Source organism: Podarcis pityusensis, assembly GCF_964106645.2.
Source record: "Podarcis pityusensis genome assembly, chromosome: 9".
NCBI classification, from domain to species: domain Eukaryota; kingdom Metazoa; phylum Chordata; class Lepidosauria; order Squamata; family Lacertidae; genus Podarcis; species Podarcis pityusensis.
The window spans coordinates 16,834,068-16,861,878 of NC_138034.1; the positions used below are offsets into that span (position 1 = coordinate 16,834,068).

The following is a 27,811-nucleotide window of genomic DNA, read 5'->3' on the forward strand; positions in this document are numbered from 1 at the left end:
GGGATGACGAAATGGCAAGGCAAAAAGTGGTCTGCTTTGTTCCCGGTCCGTAGCTTCTGGCTGAAATCCACTTTTAAGTTCTCACACCACAAATGTTCGGGGTTCTTTTCCTAGTCCTTTTGCTGCTCTATCGGGCAAACGTGCTCCTCCAAACAGCAATGACGCAGCAGCATTGGGAAAGTATTGCAGCATTAATGAAGCTGAATACTGTGTGGATGTCAAGGACTGGACTGAGAAGGAATGGTGGGAACCGCCCTCCCCCTCTTCCTGCACCTTCCCGAGAAGAGGAGGACAGTATAGATTTAGAACAGTGGTTTGCAGAAGGTCATAGTTCAGAGGCTGCAGAGGGGAGAAGCTGGGAAATATTGGGAGAGCAGCAAGAAGAAGAAGCACCAGGGGAGAGACAGCTAACAGACTCAGTGTCTTTGGAAAGTATTCCTGACCCCCCCCTCCCAGGACATGGCGTGCATTGAGAGTAGGAGAACAGAAAGCTCAGAGGCAGAAAGCACAGATCAGCCGGCGCAGGAGTGATGTAGAATAGGAGAGGCGGAGGGGGTGAGACTTTACTTGGAACAATGCCATTATCTAAGAGAGACCACATTCCTTTGTTTCTCGCTGTAAATATTGAATAAACTACTTGAACAGAACTCTTTTTAAAAATCTGCTTCTTTGCTGCCACAGTGGAAGAGATAGGCTTCCCTGAAGCCTGACAGTGGACAGTCCAGTAAAATCCACTACCAAAGACCTTCCAGGGTGGAGTGGCTCAAAGCCTCTTGATTCATGGTCTCACTGAGCAGTGAATGTAGAGGTGCAAGAGGACTCCTGAGTTTGCAACCTAGTCAACCCACATGAGGTTGCAACCTGATATATCCACATGGCATATCAGAATCATAAGTTGTGCAATTATTTTAGGACTGGGAGAGGCCTAGGTTCAAATCCCAACTCAAAGCAACCTGCTCATTCCTTACAGCCATGAAGTGTGTTGAGCGACCTCGGATCAATGACATATTAACATACTGTATATACCTCGCATGCTCTTTTCAGCTTCAATAGTCATCTGGTAGGCAGGAAAAGGAATAGAGTGGGTTCCTCCACCTCTAATAGTTGTGTAGATGGAAATCCACAAAATTTCTCACATCCATTTATGAAAGGTGGAAGAGCTCGATCCACTTTTACCTCTGGCCTTCCTAGGAGGGGAGGACGGGGTCCTATTCAAGAAACAGCAGGCCATAATAACACCAGAACTTCTCTGCTGCATTGGAACAATGATCCCTTTTTCCAGTGTGCTGCCTAGACAGTTTTAATGGCTGGCCACAAACCCGGAAAGCTGTCTGTGGACAAACGCCGGCTCCCTCTGGTACCCTACCTACCCACAGACTGTCTCGCCAGAGTGGTGCATGCTCTGGTTATCTCCCACTTGGACTACTGCAATGTGCTCCACGTGGGGCTACCTTTGAAGGTGACTTGGCAACTACAACTAATTCAGAATGCAGCAGCTAGACTGGTGACTGGGAACAGTTGCCGAGACCATATAAGGCTGGTCCTGAAAGATCTAAATTGGCTCCCAGTACGTTTCCAAGCATGATTCAAAGTGTTGGTGCTGACCTTTAAAGCCCTAAACAGCCCTGGCCCTGTATACCTGAAGGAGTTTCTCCACCCCCATCATTCAGCCCAGACACTGAGGTCCAGCTCTGAGGAGATCATCCCCACATCCTTCAAGGCAGGCTAGGGGTCTCCATAGCGCAGGATTGGACCATCTGCTTTGCGTGTAGCTCTTCTGTCCTGGGCGGTATATCTGGGGCGGGCTGGGAATGTCCCCCCCCCATCCAAAACCCTGGAGAGCTGCTGCCAGTCAGTGCAGGCTAGTCTAGTTGAAGAAGGATATTGAGCAGCTGGAAGGTGAGCAGAGGAGGGCGATCAGGATGATGAAGGGTCTGGAAACCAAGCCTCGTGAGGAACGGTTGAGGCAGCTAGGTATTTTTAGCCTGGAGAAGAGGAGACTGAGAGGAGAGCCATCTTCCAATATCTGAGGGCTACAGGAGGGAGCAAGCTTGCTTTCTGCTACTCCAGAGGGGAGGGCAGGAGAGGAGATTCGGAAGAACTTTCTGATGGTTAAGACTCTCTGGGATGGTGGTGGACTCTCCTTCCTTGGAGGCTTTTAAGCAGAGGTTGGGTGCCAATCTGCGAGGGATTCAGCTGCAATTTGGGGAGCACATAGCACCAGCCTACTTTACAGGGTTGTTGTAATCACACAGGGCTGCTGAGCATCCGAAAGTGCCTGACAAATGTTGAGCCTTCCATTTCATTGTGGGGAACAGCTGCAGCACATCAGGATGTGTCCCTCAACTTCTGTTTCTTCTCTCTCCTGCAGCCAAAGGGGCCGGGCTGGATTACCAAATAGGCAGAGGAGGCACTGGCCTATGGGCCCCACACTTTTTAGGGCTTCCACAACAGTGGATCAAAATAATATTGATTTGATCTTGAAAGAAAATGACAATCAAGCTTTCTTAGTTCAATGTTATTCCAGGATGCGCACAAGGCCTGCCCCCCGCCCAGATTTTGACCGCCAAGGGGCCTCCACAGGCTTTAATCCAGCACTGCCCCGTGAACGGCCCAGTATATCTGACAGAGCATCTCCACCTCCGTCATTCAGCTCTACCCCCACCCACAGAGGTCCAGCTCCAAGGTCCTTCTGGTGGTTCCCTCACTACGAGGTGAGGTTACAGGGAACCAGGCAGAGGGCCTTCTCGGTAGTGGCAGCCGCCCTGTGGAACGCCCTCCCATCAGATGTCGAGGAAATAAACAACTATCTGACTTTCAGAAGACATCTGAAGGGAGCCCTGTTTAGGCAAGTTTTTAATGTTTGGTGGTTTCTCGTGTTTTTAATATTTTGTTGGGAGCCGCCCAGAGTGGTTGGGGAAACACAGCAAGATGGGCGGCATATAAATAATAATTTCTTTAAAAAAGAAGAGGAAGAAGAAGCGAGATGAGTGCCGCAACCTCGTAGTTGCCTTTGACTGGACTGAACCGTCCAGGGGTCCTTTACCTTTTTTTATAGTTGAGATTCCTGCATTGCAGAGGTTTAGAAGAGACTCTTGAGATCATTTCCAACTCTACATTCGACGCGTCCTCTCTTTTGCAAATCCTTTTGTGCAGGGATTCTTTTAAATAATGCTTTTTCTCGTGAAGTGCCACTGACCTGAGTAGCCGCTTCTAACCTGGAAAACAGGAAAGGCAATATTCATTAGTATGGCTCTGTGAGAAATGTATTTGCCACCGCCGTGTGCTGTGTCTTGAGGACACTGAAGCACTCTCTCCTGGATGACGAGGAACCAGTGAACTTCCAGCAGCCGATGGACTACAGCAGCTGTCATCCCTGCCCACTGGAAACATTAGCTGGGGCTGAATCTTTGCCGGCAGTCTCAGGTAGCAGTATGTGCAGGTAAGGGGTGCAGCTGAAAGGTACGGAGAGTCCTTACTTCAGCCAATCACTAGGCAGAATGAGCAAGCAATATTTCAAAAAGTAACCCATGCTTGTCTCAGATCCAGGACAAAGCACCGCCTTTCGGAAATTCCCCCTGGACTTCAATTCCGCCTTTGAAATCCCGGTAATGTCCAGACATATGGCAGCCCTATTTAAGATGGCTTTGCCCCTGCAGCCAACTAGCCAGCTAATGAAAGTTTTTCAAAACAAGCAGGGCTCACACCAATGATTCCCTTAACTTAAAGTTGTCTAGACCACAGCGGCTGTAATTTCAAGACACCAATTTTGCTACTTTGAAAATACTTAAATTAGCCAGTCCATAAACCACATTTGGCCTAGTGTAACAAAGAAAACATAATACAACTTGGTTCTTGTTGTTTAAAAAACACACTATATATAGGTTTTGTACCCAAATGAAACTCCATCCAAAATCACTCCATAAAAGTAGCTGAGAAAAGATGAGTCTTTTCAGAAACGGTTTAAATTGTGCAGGGATGGTACTGCAAAAACCAGGACACCCTGAAAGTTGTTGAGCTTCTTTTAGGAAGATCCCCAGAAACAAAGGGGTTGGGGAGTTGAGGTAGAGAACATACTTCCTTTCTTCAAAATAAAATGGGCCATTTTTGCATCTCTATGCTGGATAAAGTTTTGCCCATATCTCAAAAGGCTATTCTAGAGCTGGGAAAGTTTCAGAAATGGCCAATCAAAATGATCAAGCAGTTGGTGCAACTCACTCTTAACGAAAAATTGCAACATCTGGAGGTTTTGGCTTTATCTCAAACATCTTTTTATCAGGGCAACAGCAGAGCAGGTATAATAGATAGCTAAAGGGCAGCCTTTTAACTATAATCCTATTAACAGCAACGTGGGACGCGGGTGGCGCTGTGGGTTAAAGCCTCAGCGCCTAGGACTTGCCGATCGAAAGGTCGGCGGTTCGAATCCCCGCGGTGGGGTGCGCTCCCGTCGCTCAGTCCCAGCGCCTGCCAACCTAGCAGTTCGAAAGCACCCCCGGGTGCAAGTAGATAAATAGGGACCGCTTAATAGCGGGAAGGTAAACGGCGTTCCGTGTGCTGCGCTGGCTCGCCAGATGCAGCTTGTCACGCTGGCCACGTGACCCGGAAGTGTCTGCGGACAGCGCTGGCTCCCGGCCTATAGAGTGAGATGAGCGCACAACCCTAGAGTCTGGCAAGACTGGCCCGTACGGGCAGGGGTACCTTTACCTTTACTATTAACAGCAACAGCAGGTACTGTAATAAAATCAAAGAAGCAGGCGATTATCTCATTCTTATCTAGTTTTTAAGTGCAAAACAACAGAATGACAATTGTGCCGTCTAGGTCTAGCAATTTCTGAGGACTGCTCCCCAGTCCCCAGGTTTTTATCAAATGCATAACAGAAATTCAACAAGTTAAGACAATGCAATTACTGCATTTCTACAAACTAGTGAATTAGGGTTTTTATCCACTCTCAAAAGAGCTCTACTAGAAAAATTATAGCAAGGATTGCCACTTTTTACATAAAGAATTGCTCATTCAGCATAAGCAGAACACGGGCAGAAATTCCTAGGTGAAACTTTTTAAAAAATAATAGTAATCTGCCTATTACGCAGTTTATGTTGAATACTCAATTCATTTTTTAAAAGAAGAATAGGTGACGTTTATCATGGTTTGAGTGAAGGCATAGGAAAATCTCTATCTATTGGGTTGTGCCCGCTATGTAGCTATTAAAGGCAAAGACTATTTGCCTGCAAGCATGCATGTGACAACCCAAAACTTTAAGTTTAGCACCTAGCAGAGGCTATTCTAAGTCAACACAATTCCTTCTGCTTTCTCTTTCTCTCTTAAAACTGACTTAGGGGCTTTCCATCAAGCCTATCTTGCTCTCTCCCCCACACTTCCCGAGTTTTGATAAAGCTCTGAGTAATCTGAAAGATTGCTCATCTCATTTTGACATTTTGGTTGACCCTAACAAAATCCTGCTGTGGCTGTTGGATTTTTCCCAATGGACCTATAATATTGGTTTGTATCAAAGAATGCCAAATGTAGCTATCCTTGAGATTATAATTGGAGATAAACTATATTCTACCACCTAAAGATGAGAATTTATGTCTGATGGGGCGGGGGTAGGATACTTGACATAAACCAATAAGCAATGTGACTTCCATAAAAGTGAACCACCTAAAATTACTTATAGGAGTGTTTCTCAAACAGTGGGCTGGAAGGCACCAGTGGGTGTCAAATCTCCCATTCCCAGGCAAAGTGAATGAGCAGGGTGGTCACTGAACAATTCCAGGCACATCTGGAGGATGTGGACCATTTGGATCCTTTTCAGTTGGGATTCCGGCCTCATCATGGGACTGAAACCACCTTGGTCGTGCTGGTCAATGATCTTTGGCAGGCTAGGGACAGAGGTGGAAATCAGCAGCTTTTGATACCATCAACCATGGCATCCTTCTTTTCTTTTTAATATTTATTTAAGATTTTCAATTTTATACATTTCAATAATTTTACAATGCTTTTAACATTTCAAAACTTGACTTCCTTCCCGCTCTTTCTGCGGTTCCTTAAATTTATTTTTTAGATTTTCTGTATATTCCAAATTAACTTAACTTAATCCTTTATTCATCTACTTTAAATGTATACTCTTATAAAACTGCAGGTTATTACAATAATCCCACCAATGTTCTTATCTGTTTACAGTTTGTTTGTAAATATTCAACAAACCATTTCCATTCTTTTATAAAAAAAAGTTTGCTATCTTGATTTCTTATTTCTCCGCTAAGTTTTGCCATTTCTGTGTGTCCCGCAAGTTTTTGTATCCATTCTTCTTTCCTTGGGACTGTCTAGGGGATCTAGGGGAACTGTTATACTGTGGTTCCGCTCCTTCCTCCTGGGCTGTGTCCAGAAGGTGATGTCAGGGGTTGGATGTTCGGACCCCTGAGCTCTCACTTGTGGGGTGCCTCAGGGTTCCATCCTCTTCTCCATGCTTTTCAACATCTACATGCAGCTGCTGGGAGAGATCATCAGGGGGTTTGGGCTGGGTGTTCATCAGTATGCAGATGATACCCAGCTTTACCTCTTGTTTAAATCAGAACCAGTGAGAATGTTGAACATCCTGTGTGAGTGTCTGGATGCAGTTGGAGGATGGATGGTGGATCATGGATTGAGGTTGAATCCAAACAGAACAGAGGTACCATTTGTGGGGGACAGGGGGCAGGCAGGTATGAGGGATTCCCTGGTCATGAATGGGGCAACCGTGCCCCTAAGGGACCAGGTGCGCAGCTTGGGAGTCATTATGGACTCACAGCTGTTCATGGGTTACTTCTGCATCCAGGGCAGAAGTCTACCAGCTCCACCTGGTACACCGGCTGAGACCCTACCTGCCTGCGCACTTTCTCACCAGAGTGGTACATGCTCTGGTTATCTCCCGCTTGGACTACTGCAATGCGCTCTATGTGGAGCTACCTTTGAAGGTGTCTCAGAAACGACAACTAATCCAGAATCTGGCAGCTAGACTGGTGACTGGGAGCAGTCGCTGGGACCATAACACTGGTCCCAAAGGATCTAGACTGGCTCCCAATATGTTTCCGAGCACAATTTGAAGTGTTGGTGCTGACCTTTAAAGCTCTAAATGCCCTCAGCCCAGTATACCTGAAGCAGCGTCTCCACCTTCATCATTCAGCCCAGACACTGAGGTCCAGCTCCGAGGGCCTTCTGGTGGTTCCCTCCCTGCGAGAAGTAAAGTTATAGGGAACCAGGCAGAGGGCCTTCACGGTAGTGGCACCCGCCCTGTGGAACGCCCTCCCATCAGATGTCAAACAGATAAAGAACTTTATGACTTTTAGAAGACATCTGAAGGCAGTACAGGGAAATTCTTAATGGTTGACGCGTTGCTGTGTTTTTAATATTTGGTTGGGAGCTACCCAGAGTGGCTGGGGTAACCCAGTCAGATGGTTAACAGACTGGTGACTAACAACAACAGCAGCAGCAGCAGCAGCAGAATTTTCTAATGATGGATGCTTCCATATGACTGCTTATTGTGTATGGGTGTTTATTGCTCTCATAAGTGCAAGTTTTTGCATTGTCTACCCATCGCAGTCTTATTTAGGAATAAGTCAAGTTTTAAAGGACTGTGCTACATGTGAAACAACAAACATGCTTGCCTATGAAAAAGATGGCTTCTGTTTCCCCCATGTGTGAAACATTTCAGTTAGGGGATTCTGGTTGAAATCAACCATGCAGATTCAATCTAATTTTAAAGAAATTTGCAGGAGGAGGATTATTCTGTTTCTTTTCTACAGAGTTTGACTGAACCGTGTTTTTTTCTTTTCTTTTATAAGCAGGTGTTTCCGGCATAGAAAGAAAAACATCTCTGTGGTTAGACTATTTCCGTAAGTGTATGAACCATCACATTCACCAACCTGCTGCTTTTGCACTAGTCTGAACTACGTTTGAGGTCTATATGAAAAATCCAGTGCTTTGAGTTTGCTGTGTATCATAGTAACCCTGTGCCAAGTTTTATTTCTCACCTTTTGGAGACTTCCATGGTTTTCCAACAATAAATGCATCATCATTGTATTTTATTAGAATAGAAGGCATTTGGGCTACCTGGTTTCTGAGCATAGGAGCTCTGCTGGCTTAGGCCACATGCTATTTGCATGGTGACAGAAAACAACATCTGCCCTGCCCAAAATGTACAGTGGAACCTCAGGTTCCTTACGAACGCTTTGGGTAACAAGCTCCGTTAACCCGGAAGTAGGTGCTCCTGGTAATGAACTTTGCCCCGGGATGTGAGCGGAAGTCGTGCGCCGGCGGCGTGAGGCCCCATTAGCGAAAGCACGCCTCAGGTTAAGAACGGTTTCGGGTTAAGAATGGACCTCTGGAACGAATTAAATTAATAACCGAAGGTACCACTGTACATGGAAGACAGAGGGAATTTACCCACCCAGGCCTCTTACATTTAATATTAAGTACCTGTAAAGTTTGCAGGACAATACACTGTTGCAATTAATACTGGGATGTTTCAGGACATACTCGCCTTTATAGCAGGACTTTTTGAACTTTCTAGTTACAAAATGGTGGCAGATGCAGGCAGAGTTTGGCATAATCAGCTGGCAAGTACTGACATCACTTTCTATGCTTCTGTTTACTACTGGATTCTAATGGATTATTGAATGTTTAGGGTTGCCATATTTCAAGAAGTAAAAACCAGGACACCCCAAGAGTTGAGCTTCTTTAAGAAAACCCCCCCAAACTGGTTTTTATATTTTTTAGGAAAACCAAAAAAGTTGTTGAGCTTTTTCTACACAAACCCCAAAGTTGTTGAGCTTTTCTTAGAAAAAGCTACTAGAGTTTTTGAGTCTTACGTAGGCATTTTTGGCACGATTTCACCCCCGTTGCCAGTTTCCCAAGGCGTTTGCTGAAAAATACTCCAGGACACCATTTTCTGAGGCGAATTCCAGGACATATCCTGGAAAATCAGGATGTATGGCAGCCCTAAAATAGTGCTTTATTTGATCTTGATCATTGTTTATTTTACAGGTATTGTGACTTTTAACATAGAATTTAATTATTAATATTAATGTCTGATGCTTTATTATTATTTTATAATTGGTTTTTATTATTTCTATGCAAGTATAAAATTATATATACACACACACACACACACATATACATACATATATACATACACACACATATATATATATTGCCATTATGTGTATATATTTGTGTGTGTGTATATTGTTTTATTATTATGTTTTATTATGTTAATGTGTGTTGTAAGCCGCTCAGAGTGGCTGGGGCAACCCAACCAGATTCGGGGGGGGGGGATATAAATAAATTATGATTATAATAATCATCAGCATCATCAAATCAACCTTTGGAAAGGGCTACATTCTTCGCCAGTGTTTTACTTGTGGCAAAAAGTTTCACAGCTCAGCTTTCCTCCGCCTCAATACGTACGTTTTCTGTGGAGGCACAGCGACTGAGCCTTCCCATTTGAGGCAGGACAAGTCAATAAAACGAAGTCCAATATCCTTCGCGGTTCCTCGAACAGCGCGCACGCGGAATTCTCCGCTTTCCCTTTTCCCGCATGCGCAGGAAGATTTTGCGCACGCGCAGAGCGGTGGGTTCCCCCCCCCCCGCCAAGCGAACTCAAGAGGAGACGGCAGCGTGGGCGCATGCGCAGCAAAAGCTCGAGCAGCTCGGCGGCTTTCTGGCGGGAAGCCTCGCGGCGGCGCACCCCCCCACCTGTCTCCTGCGTGAGAGAGTGCGGCGCGTGATGTCACAGAGCCTGCCCTTCCGCGCCTGCGCTTGGTGGTGGTGGTGACGTACCGGGTGCTGGCGGGCCGGTTGGTGGGATGGAGGCGGCGCTTTCTTTTAACCCTTTCCTCGGTCGCTCCCTTGCCCTTGCTGTTTCTGAGAGTGGCGAGTGGAGAAGCCATACGCCCGGATTTCCCCGGGCATTAACATTTATTTATTCATTTATTCATTTGCGAACACACAGTCTGGAAATCTTTATGACCTCCTTACTTAAATGTACACCTAAAAGCATATCAAAATCCAGCAGTAGTGGACAGTAGTAGTTGACCTCCTGACAGGTGAGTTGCTCCCTCCTCCTCCTGCCAACAGGTAAGCATCAGTAACTCACCTGGTAAGCATCTCTGTCGCACGACAGGAATTCCAGATAACAACTTCTTGCTGGTCTTTCTTTAACGTTTCACATTGGTATCCCTTCCTTGCTGCCAGGAGCTCGGCACTGCCTCGCAACAACGACCTTGCGAGGTAGTACACGATCGGTTCCGACGATCCACAGAACCGCTTTATACCTCCTGCTGCCTCAAGATGAAAAAACCGAAATGCTGCATGCTCTGCTGCTAGATTCTGCGCTTCCAAGATGAATATTCGCCAAAGATGGTTTGCACCACAAACTAGGCTCCAAATGCAAGACAGGTCGTTTTAACCGTTTGTCCCTGTTTTCTATTGTTATAGGAATTCTAAGGTCTCAAATATAGGATAAATGTTGATAATTGCACAAGGTAAACACACATAAGTACAGTGCTTTTTTTTCTGGGGGTACGCATACCCCTAAACATTTTGTGAATACACATGGTGTCAAATACGTATTTGTGGCCTTATAATGTGTGTAGTGGCCTGATTTAAAAACAGATGCGTTTGGCTCGCAAAATATGGATGTACAGCACTTACATCCTATAGATCATTTATGAATTATGCATACATAAATAACATTCTCTGACACCTAGGAATTTCAGTCTGGGTTATCCCCCCAAAAAAGGATTTTTTTTGGGGGGGGGAAAGTAGTTTTAAACATTCCTGCCCCCCCCCATTCATTATAAATCATTTCCCAATACACTTTTACCTTTTTACATGTCCACCACATTTGAAAAAACGTTCCCTCAGCTTCTTTACACTTCCAACACATATCTGATTCTCTTTTATAAATCTTAGCCAACCTACTCGGAGTTAAGTAACATTTATGAATCATTTTCGAATAATTCTCTTTCCATGAATAACATGCAGTAAATTTCAGGTCACTTTTCCAGAGTTTCTCCAAGAGGTTGAGATTTATATTGTGTTTTATATCTATTGCCGAGTGTGTCACTGGAGCTTTAACAAGCTCGTCTTTTGTTTCCCATTCTAGTAGAAAATTATACATTTTAGACAAAAGTTTATCCTTATTTTGAAAATATAAGCGCAACAACTTTGCCAAATATGCACCAATATGTTGCCCTTGTCCGTATGGTCACTAAATCAGTGACACAGGTCATGGGGTGGGGGATACTCCCTAGGAAAAATATTGTAGAAATTATATATTGGCTTGCAAATATGAAAATATAACAATGGAGCCCCAATGCTCAGCGTCCTTTGGAAGAGGCAGAATCTCTCAGGTATGCGTGGGGGCAGGCGATAGACAGAAAATAGGTGGGAGCAGAGCTGGAGCTGATTCTTACTTTTGTGGTTTTATTTGCAGAGAAGAAATGTGATCAGCGAGGACTTAGAGGAGTTCTGGCGGAATAGTTTCGTGGTGATATCCCTTCACCTCGTCACCCAGCACGTCATTCTCAGGTTACCAGATCTGTAAGGGCCATGAGAAAACAGAGGATGACTGATGATTGTTGGAGCTCTAGAGGACGATGCCACTCTGACTATAGCTGCGGGAAGAAGTATGGCAGAGTCTACTGCTTTTATGCTCTCCGTGTGAGGTTGCACTGGGCATGAATGTTTTCACCTAGAGAACGGCTTGGGATATATATTTTTGTCTACAGCCAGAGGAGCAAAGCTTCTCCACAATGAAGTTCAGCTTTGCCTTTAGCCTCTCCTTGGTTTTTGCAGTGGGAATGCTTCATGGTAAGAGACTTTTTCCATAGCAGGGAGGCATGAAGGAGGGTGTTAGAGTTGAAATATGGCAACCCTGCTACAGACTCTCAACAATTTCAGTATGCAGAGATGCAGATGCATAATTTTAATAATTCTAGGAAACTAGGAGGGTGTCACTACATGGCAGCGTAGTCTCATGGAAAGAAACAGGATTAGCAATGAGGTGGAGGGAACGTTCTTTCACATGTGGTGGACCTGTAAAAGGGTAAAAAAGTATTGGGAAATAATTTATAACGAATTAGAAAAAATGTTTAAAAGCACCTTTCCAAAGAAACAACAACCAGAGTCCTTTTTGTTGGGGACAATTCAGACTGAAATTCACAGGTGTCAGAAAAGGTTATTTATGTATGCCACTACGGTGGCCCGTGTTTTGTTAGCCCCAAAATGGAAAACAGGAGACGTCCCAACCAAAGAAGAATGGCAACTTAAACTGATGGAATATACGCAGCTTGCAGATCTAACTTGTAGAATAAGAGAACAAGAAGAACATTCGTTTAAAGAAGATTGGGAAATGTTTATTGAATATAATGGGAGGAAATTGTGTACACTTGAAAACATTGGCAGCAGTAAGATAAATTCAACAGTGTAAATAGGTTTTGATGGATGTAACAGTGGAATTCTGAATGGTTTAGTTTATATAAAATATGCAGGGATTTATGCTATGCAGAATGAATCAAGGAATGAGAAGAAGGGAAGTCACTGATATTTTAAGGTTGTCTAAATGAATATTCTAAATTGCAAAACAGAAAATTACACACACACACAACACTTTTTTTCTAAAAAAAATGTTTAGGGGTACTCTCATTTTACTACTCGTATTGAATTACTGCCCCTCAATGAGGCCAAACTTAGATTCACAAAATGTTTAGGGGTATGCATACTCCTGCGTCCCTCCAGAAAAAAGCACTGTATATAAATAGAGAGAGAGAGAGAGAGAGAGAGAGAGAGAGAAACGGGGTTAGGGTTGGAATATGGCAACCCTGCTACAGACGCTCAACAATTTCAGTATGCAGAGATGCAAATGCATATTTTAATAATTCTAGGAAACTAGGAGGGTGCCACTACATGGCAGCGTAGTCTCATGGAAAGAAACGGGGTTAGGACAGAGTTTTAGCACCTGAAGTTTAACCTCCATGGTTTCCTTTTAAAGAACTCTGGGAACTGTATTTTTGGGAGGTGCGAAGAATTCGTTTTTAGCAATCCTAGCCCCGTTATTGAACTACAGTTTCCAGGGTCCCTTGACTTGCAGCTGTTTTACATTTCTATTGTAGAAATGGCACCAAGTGCTTAACAAACTATCCCCAACAACCAACCTTGCCTTTTAAAATGTATAATACTGTATACTACTGCAAATATCATAATCGGCTCATGTGGCTCTGGAAGTCAGAAGCCAAATACTGTAAGTTTACAATGGACGATGTAAAATAAATATATATGTTTTATACAGTTGCTAAGGCAGCACAAGGGAAATATGCTCAAATGCTCTTTAATGAGCTCTTTGAAGACTATTCAAATGCTCTCAGACCAGTGGAAGATACAGACAGCGTACTGAATGTCACTCTTCAGATCACTCTCTCCCAAATAAAGGATATGGTAAGTAAAAGAGGTCTATATTCTACAGATGGAAAGCCCCTGATCTTGTCTGTCAATTTTGAATTGCAGAGGCTTAAGGACTTTTGTTTTTATCTTGCTGCTTCTACGTACTTGAAGCATAGCTGTCAACTTACAGATTTGAAAATAAGGGATCAGCAGCCAAAATAAGGGATCAACAATTACTTTGATAAAATACATATTTTGTTGCGTGCAAATGGCTTTAGATACCTATTAGGTCCATAAATGACCATATAGCACATATTCAACACAAAAAAACAGCAACAATTTGTTGTTGACAAAGGACAGCTGGACATAGAAAGGGCCCCATTACTTTCAGGAGCTTATTTAAGAGACATCATCAATAAGGGACAGCAGCGGGACATGGCACTGGGATAAGGGACTGTCCCGCCAAATAAGGGACGCTTGACAGCTATGACTTGAAGGAAGACTTTGATATGGTTTGTTTCTCTTTTTCTTTGCTAAAATCCCATGGTTCCTTCTCTGACTCACTGAAAGGGAATTACAGGCTGAAACTTACATTGGGTTTTGTTAGGATCTGTAACGCGCCTGTCATCCTTGAGCTGCCTAGTTTATGGTTCTAACTGCAATACTCTATTTGTTTTTTTAATTATAATTGAATATACATGCTATTGTTATAACCCCCGCCCTGAGACCTTATGACAAAGGGTGGCTAAGAAACAGAATAAAAAATTTCCTGTATTAATGTTAGTAATGCACTCCGGTTTTCATTTTCCCATGTGGAAAATGAGAGAGCCAGCGTGGTGGTGTGGTTAAGAGCAGTAGTCTCGTAATCTGGGGAACCGGGTTCGCGTCTCCGCTCCTCCACATGCAGCTGCTGGGTGACCTTGGGCTAGTCACACTTCTCTGAAGTCTCTCAGCCCCACTCACCTCACAGAGTGTGTGTTGTGGGGGAGGAAGGGAAAAGGAGAATGTTAGCTGCTTTGAGACTCCTGAAGGGGAGTGAAAGGCGGGATATCAAATCCATGTAGACAATTAAGACACTTACTCCTTATGATAAGAAGCAGTAGTTGAGCTACAAGTGAGTTACTTTTTTTGTTACGTGATTATATCAGGCCAACACAGAAATACCAATTTTTTTGCTCTGTAAGACTCACTTTTTCCCTCCTAAAAAGTAAGGGGAAATGTGTGTGCGTCTTATGGAGCGAATGCAGGCTGCGCAGCTATCCCAGAAGCCAGAACAGCAAGAGGGATTGCTGCTTTCACTGCGCAGCGATCCCTCTTGCTGTTCTGGCTTCTGAGATTCAGAATATTTTTTTTCTTGTTTTCCTCCTCCAAAAACTAGGTGCGTCTTGTGGTCTGGTGCGTCTTATAGAGTGAAAAATATGGTATATATTGATCACAATCTAAAGAGGATTCTCTCTGCCCCGTTTGCCCCATATTCCTTCCCTGGGGTGCAATCTGAGAAGAATATGGGTATTTTAATTATATCGGTGGGGCAGATTGTGGAACTCCTTCCCTTTTGTCTCAGTTAGTCATGCCTACATCCTGTTGAAATCAGTGTGTCAGGGGAGCTCAGTAAACCTAGCCCAAACTTTGCCAACCTGGTCCCTTTCGGATGTTTTGAACCACAACTCCTATCAGCCTCACCCCAGTTGCAGTCCAAGACAAAAAGCAAAATCTGACTTAAGCAAAGCAATATATATGACTGAAGATACTGCTGAGCTCTGGCTCCCCTGTGTAATTGTTTTTATGAACACCAAAAAATGTAAGCAGACCACAAAGGTCTTTGCAGATGCATATTTTAATAATTCCAGGAAACTAGGACTGCTGCAGCCACCCACTGTGTCGATGCATGATGGAAAACTGCCATCATGACGTGACAAAGAAAGCACAATCTATAATCATGTCACCTAGGTTCTAACTATGTCAACTTTTCTGTGAATCAGCTCTGTGTGTTGCCACAGAGCAGTACATTCACTTTTAGATCTACACCATGTTCCAAAATAACCTTCTGGATGTGTTGACTTGCAGACATGTTCGTGCGAGAAGCTTTAGCTGATTGTCAAAGCACATGCAAAATGTCCCAGGTTTAATCCTGGACATCTCCTTTTTTATTAGTTTTTTATTTATATTTTTCAAATTTACACATTTCATTAGTTTTACAATCAATTTAACATTTCCAAATTTTGTCTTCCTTCCCCCTCTTTCTGTGGTTCCTTAAATTATTATTATTTATATCTTCTGCATTTCCAAGTTCATTTAACTTGCTCATTTATTTATCTGCTGTAAATATATATTCTTATAAAACTGCATCTTATTATATTAATCCCGCCAATGTTCTTATCTGTTTACAATTTATCTGTAAATATTCAATAAACAATTTCCCTTCTTTTATAAAAAGTTTGTTATCTTGATTTCTTTTTCTTCTGGTAAGTTTTACCATTTCTCCATATTCCATAAGTTTGTGTACCCGTTCTTCTTTTTCTGGGACTTCTGCTTCTTTCTGCTTTGGGGCAAGTAACATTCTTGCTGCTGTAGTAGCATGCATAAATCAATTTCTATACAATTTAGGTAGTTCTGTCCCTATAATTCCCCAAAGAAAAGCTTCTGGGTTGTGGTTTTTATAAAAGTTATTTTGAACATCCTTTTCAATTCATTATATATCATTTCCCAATAAACTTTAACCTTACTACAAGACTACCACATATGATAAAAAGAACCTTCTTTCTCTTTACATTTCCAGCATTGGTTTGATTTAGATTTATACATTTTTGCCAGTTTGCTTGGAGTTAGATACACCATTGAGATATCATTTTCATATAATTTTCTCTTAAACCATTTGTTGTTGTTGTTGTTTAGTCGTTTAGTCGTGTCCGACTCTTTGTGACCCCATGGACCAGAGCACACCAGGCACTCCACTGCCTTCCACTGCCTCCCGCAGTTTGGTCAAACTCATGTTCGTAGCTTTGAGAACACTGTCCAACCATCTCGTCCTCTGTCGTCCCCTTCTCCTTGTGCCCTCCATCTTTCCCAACATCAGGGTCTTTTCTAGGGAGCCTTCTCTTCTTTTGAGGTGGCCAAAGTACTGGAGCCTCAGCTTCAGGATAATAATAATAATAATAATAATAATAATAATTTATTTATACCCTGCCCATCTGGCTGGGCCTCTCCAGCCACTCTGGGCGGCTTCCATAGAAACCAAAAATACAGTAAAATATCACACGTTAAAAACTTCCCTGAACAGGGGTGCCTTAAGATGTCTTCTGAATGTCAGGTAGTTGTTTATCGCTTTGACATCTGCTGGAAGGGCGTTCCACAGGGTGGGCGCCACTACCGAGAAGGCCCTCTGCCTGGTTCCCTGTAGCTTTGCTTCTCACAATGAGGGAACCGCCAGAAGGCCCTCGGCGCTGGACCTCAGCGTCCGGGCAGAGCGATGGGGGTGGAGACGCTCCTTCAGGTATACTGGACCGAGGCCGTTTAGGGCTTTAAAGGTCAGCACCAACACTTTGAATTGTGCTCGGAAATGTACTGGGATCTGTCCTTCCAGTGAATACTCAGGGCTGATTTCCTTCAGAATGGATAGGTTTGATCTTCTTGCAGTCCATGGGACTCTCAAGAGTCTCCTCCAGCACCATAATTCAAAAGCATCAATTCTTCGGCGATCAGCCTTCTTTATGGACCAGCTCTCACTTCCATACATCACTAAATTTTATATCCATATTCCACAATCATTCTCACGCTTCCATATCTATGTTATGAGCGATATCTATTGCTAATCCCGGACTTCTCCAGACAGGACGTTGAGATACTGTTTTTCAAGGGAGCGCAACCTATGGCTCCTTACATGTCTTTGGGTTCCCAGCTCCCTTCATCCTCAGCTAGCATAGCCAATAGTCAAGGATAATGGGAGTTGTAGTCCAGAAATACCTGGAGGGCCACAGGTTGTCACCCTTGGGGTGAACAATATACGGTCTGATTCTGTATAAGACTGCTTCCTATGTTCCTAACTTTAGGCCTCCTGTCATATTCCAGGATGAGAGAAACCAAATTTTGACTGCCTACCTATGGATTCGACAAACGTGGTACGATGCCTATTTGAAGTGGGACAAGGATGAATATGATGGGCTGGATTCTATCCGAATCCCCAGCAATCTGGTATGGAGACCGGACATTGTCCTTTATAACAAGTAAGTCTGGCCTGGGAAGGTTTCTTACAAATGTGCAAGTAAGAATCTAGCGCTATGCTTATTTATCTATTCATTGGTGGGGGAAGTGAAGGATCTGGGGCCAGCTTGCAGAGAGAAGTTGCCTGGGGAAAATGATAGATGTGTACTTTGTGTAAATTGCATCCCTTTTGCAGTAGGGAACAGGTGACTGCCAGGCATTTGGAAACACAAATTGGCCGGCAAAAAGTACCGTATTTTTCGCTCTATAAGACGCACCAGACCACAAGACGCAACTAGTTTTTGGAGGAGGAAAACAAGAAAAAAAATAATTCTGAATCTCAGAAGCCAGAACAGCAAGAGGGATCACTGCACAGTGAATGAGAGCCAGTGTGGTGTAGTGGTTAAGAGCGGTAGACTCCTAATCTGGGGAACCGGGTTCGCGTCTCCGCTCCTCCACATGCAGCTGCTGGGTGACCTTGGGCCAGTCACTTCTTTGAAGTCTCTCAGCCCCACTCACCTCACAGAGTGTTTGTTGTGGGGGAGGAAGGGATAGGAGATTGTTAGCCGCTTTGAGACTCCTTAAAGGGAGTGAAAGGCGGCATATCAAATCCAAACTCTTCTTCTTCTTCTTCTTCTTCTTCTTCTTCTTCTTCTTCTTCTTCTTCTTCTTCTTCCCTCTTGCTGTTCTGGCTTCTGGGATAGCTGCGCAGCCTGCATTCGCTCCATAAGATGCACACACATTTCCCCTTACTTTTTAGGAGGGAAAAAGTGAGTCTTATAGAGCAAAAATTATGGTAGTTCTGGTTTCAAATGATCTTGTGAGCTTAGGCCAACAAGCCACGTACGGTCACCTTTCAACTGGTTGAATGATCAACTCATGAAATCTTCACTTGCCCCAAGCTTTTATTTCCTTTGATAGGAAATCTAGGTTATTTCACAATACTTGTGTTACTTCCATCAGACATCTCTAGTCAACGGATAGGTTGTTGACACATAGAATATTTTCTCTTTCATCTACGTAAAAAAAAGGATGTGAAAATTGCACGTGCCTATACCGAAAGGTGTTTGAATGCCACAGTTTCAAAAGTGCTAAGGAAAAGCTCTCTCATGGTCTGGCAGACAGCCAGGCATGTCATGTTTTGAATTTGTTTGTTAAGGTAGCTCATTGACAATTCACACACTGGCTATTTCATTCCGATATTGACTCTTGAGTAAAGTCATTCAGAAGGTATTCAAACTCTAAACACCTTTAAAGTATATATTGTCTTTTATGCGGGCAGTATGTTGTTGATGTCATCCTTAGTATTTATGAAGGATAATTAGAATCATAGAATGGTAGAGTTGGAAGGGACACCAACGGTCATCTAGTCCAACCCCCTACAATGCAGGAATCTCAACTAATGCATCCATGACAGATGGCCATCCAACCTCGGCTTAAAACCCTCTCACATAAAACTGAAATGTGGTTGTTTGTTCAGCTTCATACATCTGCAATCGATTTAAAAATCTGCTATTAAGCACATTTAAAACTGTGGTTCTGCCTTTCACACATGCAGCTCACAGTGGGACAGAGGCTCAAAAGCACTTTGCGCAAGATGTGTGAAGCCTGCTTTAGTAAAATTATAGGTGAGCTGAGATGTGAACTGGGAGCTTGTGGCTTCCATCCAGCCTGCCTTGTGCTGTTATGGGAGCGTGGTGCTGTGGTCTAAACCACTGAGCCTCTTGGGCTTGCCGATCTGAAGGTCGGCGGTTCGAATCCCTGCGACAAGGTGATTTATCTGTATATACTTATTGTTTTATATGTGTTTATGGTGTTGTTGTTGTTGTTGTTTTAGGGCTGATGATGACTTTTCTGAGCCCGTGAACACTAACATTGTATTGAGGCATGATGGCAAGATTACTTGGGATTCACCGGCTATAACAAAAAGCTCATGTGTGGTGGATGTATCTTACTTCCCCTTCGATAGCCAGGAGTGCAACCTAACCTTTGGCTCTTGGACCTACAATGGTAATCAGGTAGATATTTTCAATTCTTTAGACAGCGGCGACCTCTCAGACTTTATAGAAGACGTGGAGTGGGAGATTCACGGCATGCCGGCAGTTAGGAATGTGATAACCTATGGCTGCTGCTCAGAGCCTTATCCAGATGTTACATTCACCCTTATTTTGAAAAGGAAATCATCTTTCTATATATTTAACCTGCTGCTTCCTTGTCTGTTGATATCTTTTCTGGCTCCACTGGGATTCTATCTCCCAGCAGACTCTGGAGAAAAAGTGTCTCTGGGGGTCACTGTTCTGCTTGCCCTGACCGTGTTTCAGCTAATGGTTGCGGAGAGCATGCCGCCTTCTGAAAATGTGCCCTTGATCGGTAGGTATCTGAGCGTTTATACTTTTTACGGGCAAACAGCTATTATGTAATTGAGCTGTGAGGGGTCCGTTATTTGATGATGTCGTTGCCTGCTATGGAGCAAGCCAGCCCCTCTGGAATAAAGTGGTACCTTGGTTCTTGAACTTAATCTGTTCCGGGAGTCCGTTCGGCTCCTGAAACCGTTCAAAAACCAAGGCGTGCCTTCTGATTGGCTGCAGGAGCTTCCTGCGCTCAAGCGGAAGCCGCGGCGGATATTCAGCTTCCGAAAAATGTTCACAAACTGGAACACTTACTTCCGGGTTTGCGACATTTGGGAGCCGATTTGTTCGACAACTAAGCCGTTCGAGAACCAAGGTACCACTGTATGTGATGACACCGAACTCACTTCCTTTGCTGTAACTCAAAGCCAAACGTAGTCTTTGGGCTAAGATGTCACGAACCTTTCATACAATAAATAAACTTACATATCCAATTCATTTCCCCTTATTGGATACAATGTGGCAAAACTTAGCTTAAGTCCCATTGATTCTGATGGTTCTACTTTAAGCAAGATTTAGTCTGTGCTATGCATTTATTTAAGTTCCTCAAATGTGACATAATCCTAACATTTGGTACAATGCATTGCAAAAATTGTGGGACGCGGGTGGCACTGTGGGTTAAACCGGTGTACAGCTTCTGGGTCATGTGGCCAGCATGACTAAGCCGCTTCTGGCAAACCAGAGCAGCGCACGGAAACGCCGTTTACCTTCCCGCTGGAGCGGTACCTATTTATCTACTCGCACTCTGATGTGCTTTCGAACTGCTAGGTGGGCAGGAGCAGGGACCGAGCAACGGGAGCTCACCCCGTCGCGGGGATTCGAACCGCCGACCTTCTGATCGGCAAGTCCTAGGCTCAGTGGTTTAACCCACAGCGCCACCCGCATCTTGTAATGATGTCCACCAAATTCATTGCCAGCTCTGGTTGTCATGAACACGATTGTAACATTGGATTCTGCTATGGACCATTCTGATATGGGGCCAGATTCAGCTACCTGGTCCTCCTAGTGAAAGCCCACACAAGGACTTCTGCTAGCACAATGGGGCATTCCCCTCTCCACGTGCCTCTGGGGACGGGGTCAGGAGATCCCTTAGAACAGTACTCATGTGGAGGAGAGGGGAGTTTGTTTTGTTGGGCCAGCAGAGATGCTTTCACAGAAGGAAAGGTAAAGTGGGTGGCGGGTGATGCTGTGGTCTAAACCTCCAGATGTTTGGGACTACAATTCCCATCATCCCTGACCACTGGTCCTGTTAGCTAGGGATGGTGGGAATTGTAGTCCCAAACATCTGGAGGGCCAGAGTTTGCCTATGCCTGCTCTTGGGCTTGCCGATCAGAAGGTTGGCGGTTCGAATCCCTGCGACGGGGTGAGCTCCTGTTGCTCTGTCCCAGCTCCTGCCAACCTAGCAGTTCGAAAGCACACCAGTGCAAGTAGATAAATAGGTACCTCTGTGGCAGGAAGGTAAACGGCATTTGGCGTGGTGTTCCGTCATGCCAGAAGCGGTTTAGTCCTGCTGGCCACATGACCCGGAAAGCTGTCTGTGGACAAACGTCAGCTCCCTCGGCCTGAAAAGCAAGATGAGCGCTGCAACTCCAGAGTCGCCTTTGACTGGACTTAACTGTCCAGGGGTCCTTTACCTTTTACCCTTTTTTTACCACAGAAGGAACCATGTCCTGGGATAGCTCAGCGTCATGGATTCAAGCCCCACATTGCATAAAGATTCCTGTATTGCAGGGGCTTGAACTAGATGACCCTTGTGTTCCCTTCCAGTCCTACAGTTCTGTGATTTTGTGACCCTATACCACTTTGAGCTCCTTGGAGGAAAGGGACAGAAACGTAATAAAATAAGCAATAAACATTTAGAACAGCGCAGCGTTAAACTCCTCCCGTGATTGCTTGTTGTTGTTAATTCAAGCATTTGAGCCGTCTTTTCCCCTCACCTCATAGGTAAATATTACATTGCTACTATGACAATGATCACAGCATCCACAGCACTGACCATCATTATAATGAATATCCATTACTGTGGATCAGGAGCCAAGCCTGTCCCACAGTGGGCGAGGGTGGTCATCTTGGACTACATGTCAAAGATCTTCTTCGTTTATGACGTTGGCGAAAACTGCACAAGTTTGCAACGTGTCAAAGAGCAGGACCCAAAGGTGGAAAAGACGAATAGCGCTTGTCGAAAAGACCAAGACAGATACGAAGGGACAAGGAGGCCACTTGCCAAGATCCAACACAGCAGCTGTGACCTCAAAAAGAAGCCCCCAGGTGATGTTTGTGACGGCAGTGGAGTCCCGGGTGAAAATGCCGGGGATATTGTTAGTTGCTGTTCCTGCTACAGAATTCTGATAAAGAATATTGAGTATATCGCTAACTGCGTGAGACGCCACAAAGCCAACCACGCCAAAGGAGTGGAGTGGAAGAAGGTAGCCAAAGTGATGGACAGATTCTTCATGTGGATCTTTTTCATCATGGTCTTTTTCATGAGCGTTTTGGTCATTGGCAAAGCACTTTGAGGAGAAATGCAACCAGGGCTGCATATTCCTCAAGCGTCCCCATGTTATATTAAAAGAGCTTTGCCCATGATGAAAGTGGACGACGTGTCTCTCCCAACCCTAGAACTTCATTCTTACCGAGTCTTCTCCAATTCCACGTGGGGGCAAAATATGTGCTTTCAGGATGAAGGTCTGCGATCTGAACCACACCTGACTTGGAAATAAACTGCACGGTACTTCCTTCCAAGTAAATGAGTACAGAACAAAAGTGCATATGTTTATAGTTTTCCCTACTGTGATGGACATTTCCTGAAAGGAAGAAAGGAACTATAGAAGTCCAATTATCTCCAACAAAAACCAGTTTGGTCAAGGACAGAGTCTTAGACCTGGATCAAGGAGGCTGATCTCTATATGTGTCTGTCTGTCTGTCTGTCTGTCTGTCTGTCATTCTATTTCTCTCTCTCTCTCTCTCTCTCTCTCTCTCTTTCTCTCTCTCTCTCTCTCCTTCACTGAGCTTGTTAGATGGTTTCGTGCAAGTCCCTATCTCATTCTCTCTCGCGGTGATGGTCAGGATAAAATTAGATGACTGTACGTTAAGCTCGAGCTCATTGGAGAGAGCAGGTCTGATAAATGCCATAATGAATTCTTGCATTGAGTGGGTTCTGTGATTCTATTATTGTACATATCCACATTCATCAGCTTGACATCTCATCATCCAATTATGATAGCTATGAAAGATGCTTAGATTAATCTTGTATCTTGCCCCTTGTTACTTGTTTGTATAGTTAATGTAAAAAATAAACATAATAAAAAGCAATGCCTTTTAAACCAGCAACCTTTTGAAAATTTATAGATTTAAGGTTAACTTTTAAACTAACAGCTTGCAACATCAACTCCTTTTAAATTTTTTTGGTCCTGCCTATATTTGTCTAACTCTTTCATTCTTTTCCTTTTTTCTCTGCTGTCCTTTCCCCTCTCCCCTCTCTCTATCCTTTTTTCATTTTTCTCCTTATGCCTCTCTCCAGATCATGGAGAGTGGCAACTCATGTGCAACCCACGAGTATTTAAAGTGAATTATGTAATGTGACTGTAGAAGTGCCATATTCCTAAAATCTTGTTTTGTGTGTGTCCAACTTGTTTTGTGTGGCTTTTAACTCCTCCTGTGCTATTTGCAGGACAAAAACCTGGAAATGTGTGTTTGCCTATTACATGGAGCCCATTCAGTGAATTCAGGTTTTATTACTGCAGCATGCTGCAAATTTGCCGATGCAGCCTAGGTCATAAACTGATGCCGTTAAGTATTTCCATTCAGCCAAGTAAGGTACCTGTGTTGTAGGTTTGGAAACCCTGATATTCTAGACAGGCAAATTCAGGGTGGCACTGAAAAGAGATCGCAGTCCAGAGGTCATGCGATAAAACTCATTTTCATAAATGTTGTAGCTAATGGGGAGCACGCTGGCAAAGCTGTCATTTAAGATGCCGTGGAATCCAACCGAGCTTGCAAAGCTATGCCTTTGTCATTGTCGTTTGTCCCTTCCACCCCACCCAAGATCTCTTCGGAGGAAGGCGATCTTGGACGATCGTATAAATGAAACATAGAATTTGTAACGGTAGGCTTGGCCTTTTGTGCAGAATAATTAAAGATGTAACTGTATCGGGACTCTCATGTATAATGCAAGCCCCAAAGGACAGGTCGGATGTTAAAGGAGCATGCGGCGAAGGGCCACATTAAGTGCAAACTTATCGATTACAAGGGGTTGAAAAATACCCACTTTCCTCTTTCACAAAGAGGTATGAACCTTGAAACGGGTATACCACAACCAAGAGGCGTTTATAACTGGCCACGTGGGTACAAAGCAAGCCTATCAGTTTTCCTAATACCGCAGGAGGCATCAGTAGGATACTGATTTTTATAACAAAATGAGTCAGGGTGCTTCTTCTTCTTTGGCGATTCCTCGTAGCCGAGTAAGATTGTCTTCCATGAACACGGTTTTAAGAGTGAGTCCATACGTGACTGTGGGGGCCAATTCTGGATCCACACATCCTTCCACAGTGGGGACATAGTTTCTGGGCAGGAGTTGATCACGGTGAGGGCTTGCCAAGCATGCCTTCCTCTTAGCACATTTCTCCCTTTTGTCCTCAGTTCAAGCATCTTCAAAGTCCATGACACCTTTGGTAAAGGCTGTTCTCCAGTTGGAGCTCTTGCAGGCAAGTGTTTCCCAGTTGTCGGTGTTTATACTACATTTTTAAAGATTTGACTTGAGAGAGTCTTTAAAACTCTTTTGTTGATCTCCAGCATTACGCTGTCCATTTTTAAGTTCGGAATAGAGTAGTTGCATTGGAAGATGATAATCAGGCATCCAAACAACATGACCAGTCCAATGAAGCTGATGTTGAAGAATCATTGCTTCGACACTGGTGATCTTTGCTTCTTCCAGTACCCTGGCATTAGTTTGCCTGTCTTCCCAAGTGATGTGTACAATTTTTTGGAGACACCGTTGATGGAATCTTTTGAGGAGTTGGAGATGGCATTTATAAGTGGTCCACATTTCACAAGCATACAGTAAGGTTGGTAGTACAATAGATTTGTAAACAAGCATTTTGGTTTCCCTGCTTCGCCCCACCCCACAGCTTCCTTTCATGGCATGTTCTCTACCCTAAAGTCACTTTTCCCTCAGCTAAGCTCTGATTCCAGGAGGTTCATGCTCACTGCACAAACAGGAGCAGACAAACCAAAGGGACAGAAAGGATGGAGAATACTCTATGGTTTGTGTGCTCATGATTCTTGGGGGACCGTCTATAAGATTCCAGATAAGTAGGGAATTGTCACATCGGTCCCAAGCTGGAACGAACTTTGCAGGTCATTTAACAGGTCATTTAGTCCAGTGTTGGGTCCCCAGATGTTGTTGGACTACAACTCCCATCATCCCCTGCAGTGGCGTAGCAAAGTCAGGTGGTACCTGGTGCGGAACATCTCTTGTCACCTCCCCGCCACATTGAAATTATTAAAAGAAGGAAAAATAAGATACTTACAGTTGCAAGTCTTATTTGCTGGTTTATTTACTTAACATTGTGAGCATAAGCACTTAAAACCGTTTTTCACGACGGGAATTTCTTATGAATGATTACTATTTTTTACTTAATTTCGCTATTTTGCAGCCTACTATTGATGTGGACTGCAGGAAGCTGAGGTGCTGTGTGAGTAGAACTGCAAAAAACAAGCACCAGTGCAGATATGCCCATAGCTGTCAACGTTTCCCTTTTTTTAAGGGAAATTCCCTTATTCTGAATAGGATTCCTCATGGGAAAAGGGAAAGGTTGACAGCTATGGATATGCCCCCACTCTTGAAGAGCTTACCTAGAATACAAGAAGAGTCAGTGGCGGAGGAAGGGGGGTGCGGGGGGGTGCCGTCTGTCCCAAGTGTCATTACTGAGGGAGGTAACAAAATGACAAAAATATGAGTTGTTGGGTTTTTGTTTAGTTTTTAAAAAAGGGTTCACAAAACTTTTTAGTTCAGTCAACAAACGTAATGAAACACAGGTGGCACTGGGCGCCACACCGTGGGGTCGGCACTTACCACTGGGCCTGCAGCGTGCCCAAGCCACGCGTCTCTCCTGGGAGTGACATGGTGGCTAGGGGGCCTGCGGGCTCCACTGCCTAAAACGGCAGCGTGGGACTTGCATCTGCCCTCTGCCTCTCCCTCAGTCGCCCTACAGCTGAGGGGGAGGTGGCGTAGAGGCGCCACCCAGCGCGCCCTGCTCCCATGTGGTGAAGAAATGAACCTATGCTGCCAATTCTCGTAGTAGACCAGTAGAATGTTCTAAATCTTATATTCATAATCCAAAAATTGAGAGAGCTATGTACAAGATCTTCTGTTTGTGGCTTCTGTGGTAGATCTTGTACATAGCTCTCTCAATTTTTGGATTATTAATGTAAGATTTAGAACGTAGAATGGTTTGGTAGCATTTTGTGTGCCGCTTATGTGCTGCTTACTTTTTACTGGTCCACCCCCATGTGGGGCTTGCCATGCCCCCTTGGGCAGCTCGCCCCAACCCCGGCTGCAGGATGCACTTGCCGCACCTGGCACCTGAGCGGCTAACTACACCGCTGAGAAGAGCCCTGCTGAATCCCATCGAGAACAGAATCCTGTTCTCACAGTGGCCAGCTAGATGCCTATACAAAACCCTCAAGCATATACTTTCCAATACAGTGGTACCTCAGGTTACATATGCTTCAGGTTACATACGCTTCAGGTTACAGACTCCGCTAACCCAGAAATAGTGCTTCAGGTTAAGAACTTTGCTTCAGGATGAGAACAGAAATCGTGCTCTGGCGGCACGGCAGCAGCAGGAGGCCCCATTAGCTAAAGTGGTGCTTCAGGTTAAGAACAGTTTCAGGTTAAGAACGGACCTCCGGAACGAATTAAGTACTTAACCTGAGGTACCACTGTACATATTTACCACCAGCAGGCTCTTGCACCTTTGCTAGTGCTATGTACAGACATTTGAAATGCCCAGTATTATTGCCTCCTGCCCTATCCCCACCCCAGTTGTGCACCAACTGAAATGTCTATGGGTGCTTCAAGCTGGGGGTGCTTCCTCCCAGCTTCCCCACACGCTGCCCACACACACGCCTGCCCACAACAGGACACCTGGGCTACGCCACCCGGAGCCTCTCAGCGGCCTGGTCTCCCTGTCCCCTGCGTGTCACTGGCAGTCTTTGCATAGGCGGCGTTCCCTGCCGGCAGCCCCCTTTATAGGCTCTCCCCTCATGCCAGCCAAGGCCAGAGCAGGAGTGTGAGGAGAGGCAGGCAGCGTGCCACAGTTCTGCCTCCTTTCACCGCCTCCTCCTCCCTTACCTTGGAAAAAAAATAAAAATTATTTTTTAAAAAACATAATTTTGCCATTTTGTCACCCCCCTCAGTGATGACACCCAGGGCGGCCCACATCCACCTCACCCACTTCCTATGCCTCTGCCTTCAGATGTCTTCTAAAAGTCAGATAGTTGTTTATTTCCTCGACATCTGGCGGGAGGGCGTCCCACAGGGCGGGTGCCACCACCGAGAAGGCCCTCTGCCTGGTTTTCTGTAACTTTGCTTCTCGCAGTGAGGGAACCGCCAGAAGGCCCTCAGAGCTGGACTTCAGTGGGTGGGGGTAGAGCTGAATGACGGAGGTGGAGATGCTCCTTCAGATATACTGGGCCGTTCATGGGGCAGTGCTGGATTAAATCCTGTGGCGGCCCCTTGGTGGTCAAAAACTGGGCGGGGGGCAGGCCTCGTGCACATGCT

The 27,811-nt window shown here is 44.6% G+C and overlaps 1 protein-coding gene and 1 long non-coding RNA gene across 11 annotated transcripts in view; one reads left to right on the forward strand and one right to left on the reverse strand.

Moving 5' to 3' along the window:
- The window catches only part of LOC308484942, a 55,138-nt gene extending 45,414 nt beyond the window's left edge, over positions 1 to 9,724 (reverse strand). Inside the window, exons 1-2 of one of the 3 annotated variants that reach the window (XR_013990197.1) lie at positions 9,446 to 9,705; positions 3,047 to 3,218 (exon numbers count right to left, since the gene is read on the reverse strand). This is a non-coding gene — a long non-coding RNA (uncharacterized lncRNA). Of the gene's footprint in view, positions 1 to 3,046; positions 3,219 to 9,445 lie in introns of all 3 variants that reach the window. The other 2 variants (XR_013990198.1, XR_013990199.1) reach the window with 2 other exon arrangements.
- CHRNA9 (cholinergic receptor nicotinic alpha 9 subunit) lies at positions 733 to 23,402 on the forward strand. Of its 8 annotated transcripts, XM_081020067.1 has the most exons (8): positions 733 to 2,111; positions 7,822 to 7,872; positions 10,232 to 10,435; positions 11,475 to 11,851; positions 13,329 to 13,474; positions 17,489 to 17,643; positions 19,458 to 19,990; positions 21,973 to 23,401. In XM_081020067.1, exons 4-8 carry the CDS (start codon positions 11,794 to 11,796, stop codon positions 22,542 to 22,544), a joined length of 1,464 nt encoding a protein of 487 aa, XP_080876193.1. In that variant the 5' UTR covers positions 733 to 2,111; positions 7,822 to 7,872; positions 10,232 to 10,435; positions 11,475 to 11,793; the 3' UTR covers positions 22,545 to 23,401. The 8 variants fall into 8 exon arrangements, with proteins under 8 accessions (XP_080876193.1, XP_080876196.1, XP_080876197.1 ...); XM_081020070.1 differs by lacking the exon at positions 10,232 to 10,435 and having other exon boundaries at positions 7,825 to 7,872; XM_081020066.1 differs by lacking the exons at positions 733 to 2,111; positions 7,822 to 7,872 and adding an exon at positions 9,771 to 10,114.
- Positions 23,403 to 27,811: the final 4,409 nt, after the last annotated feature.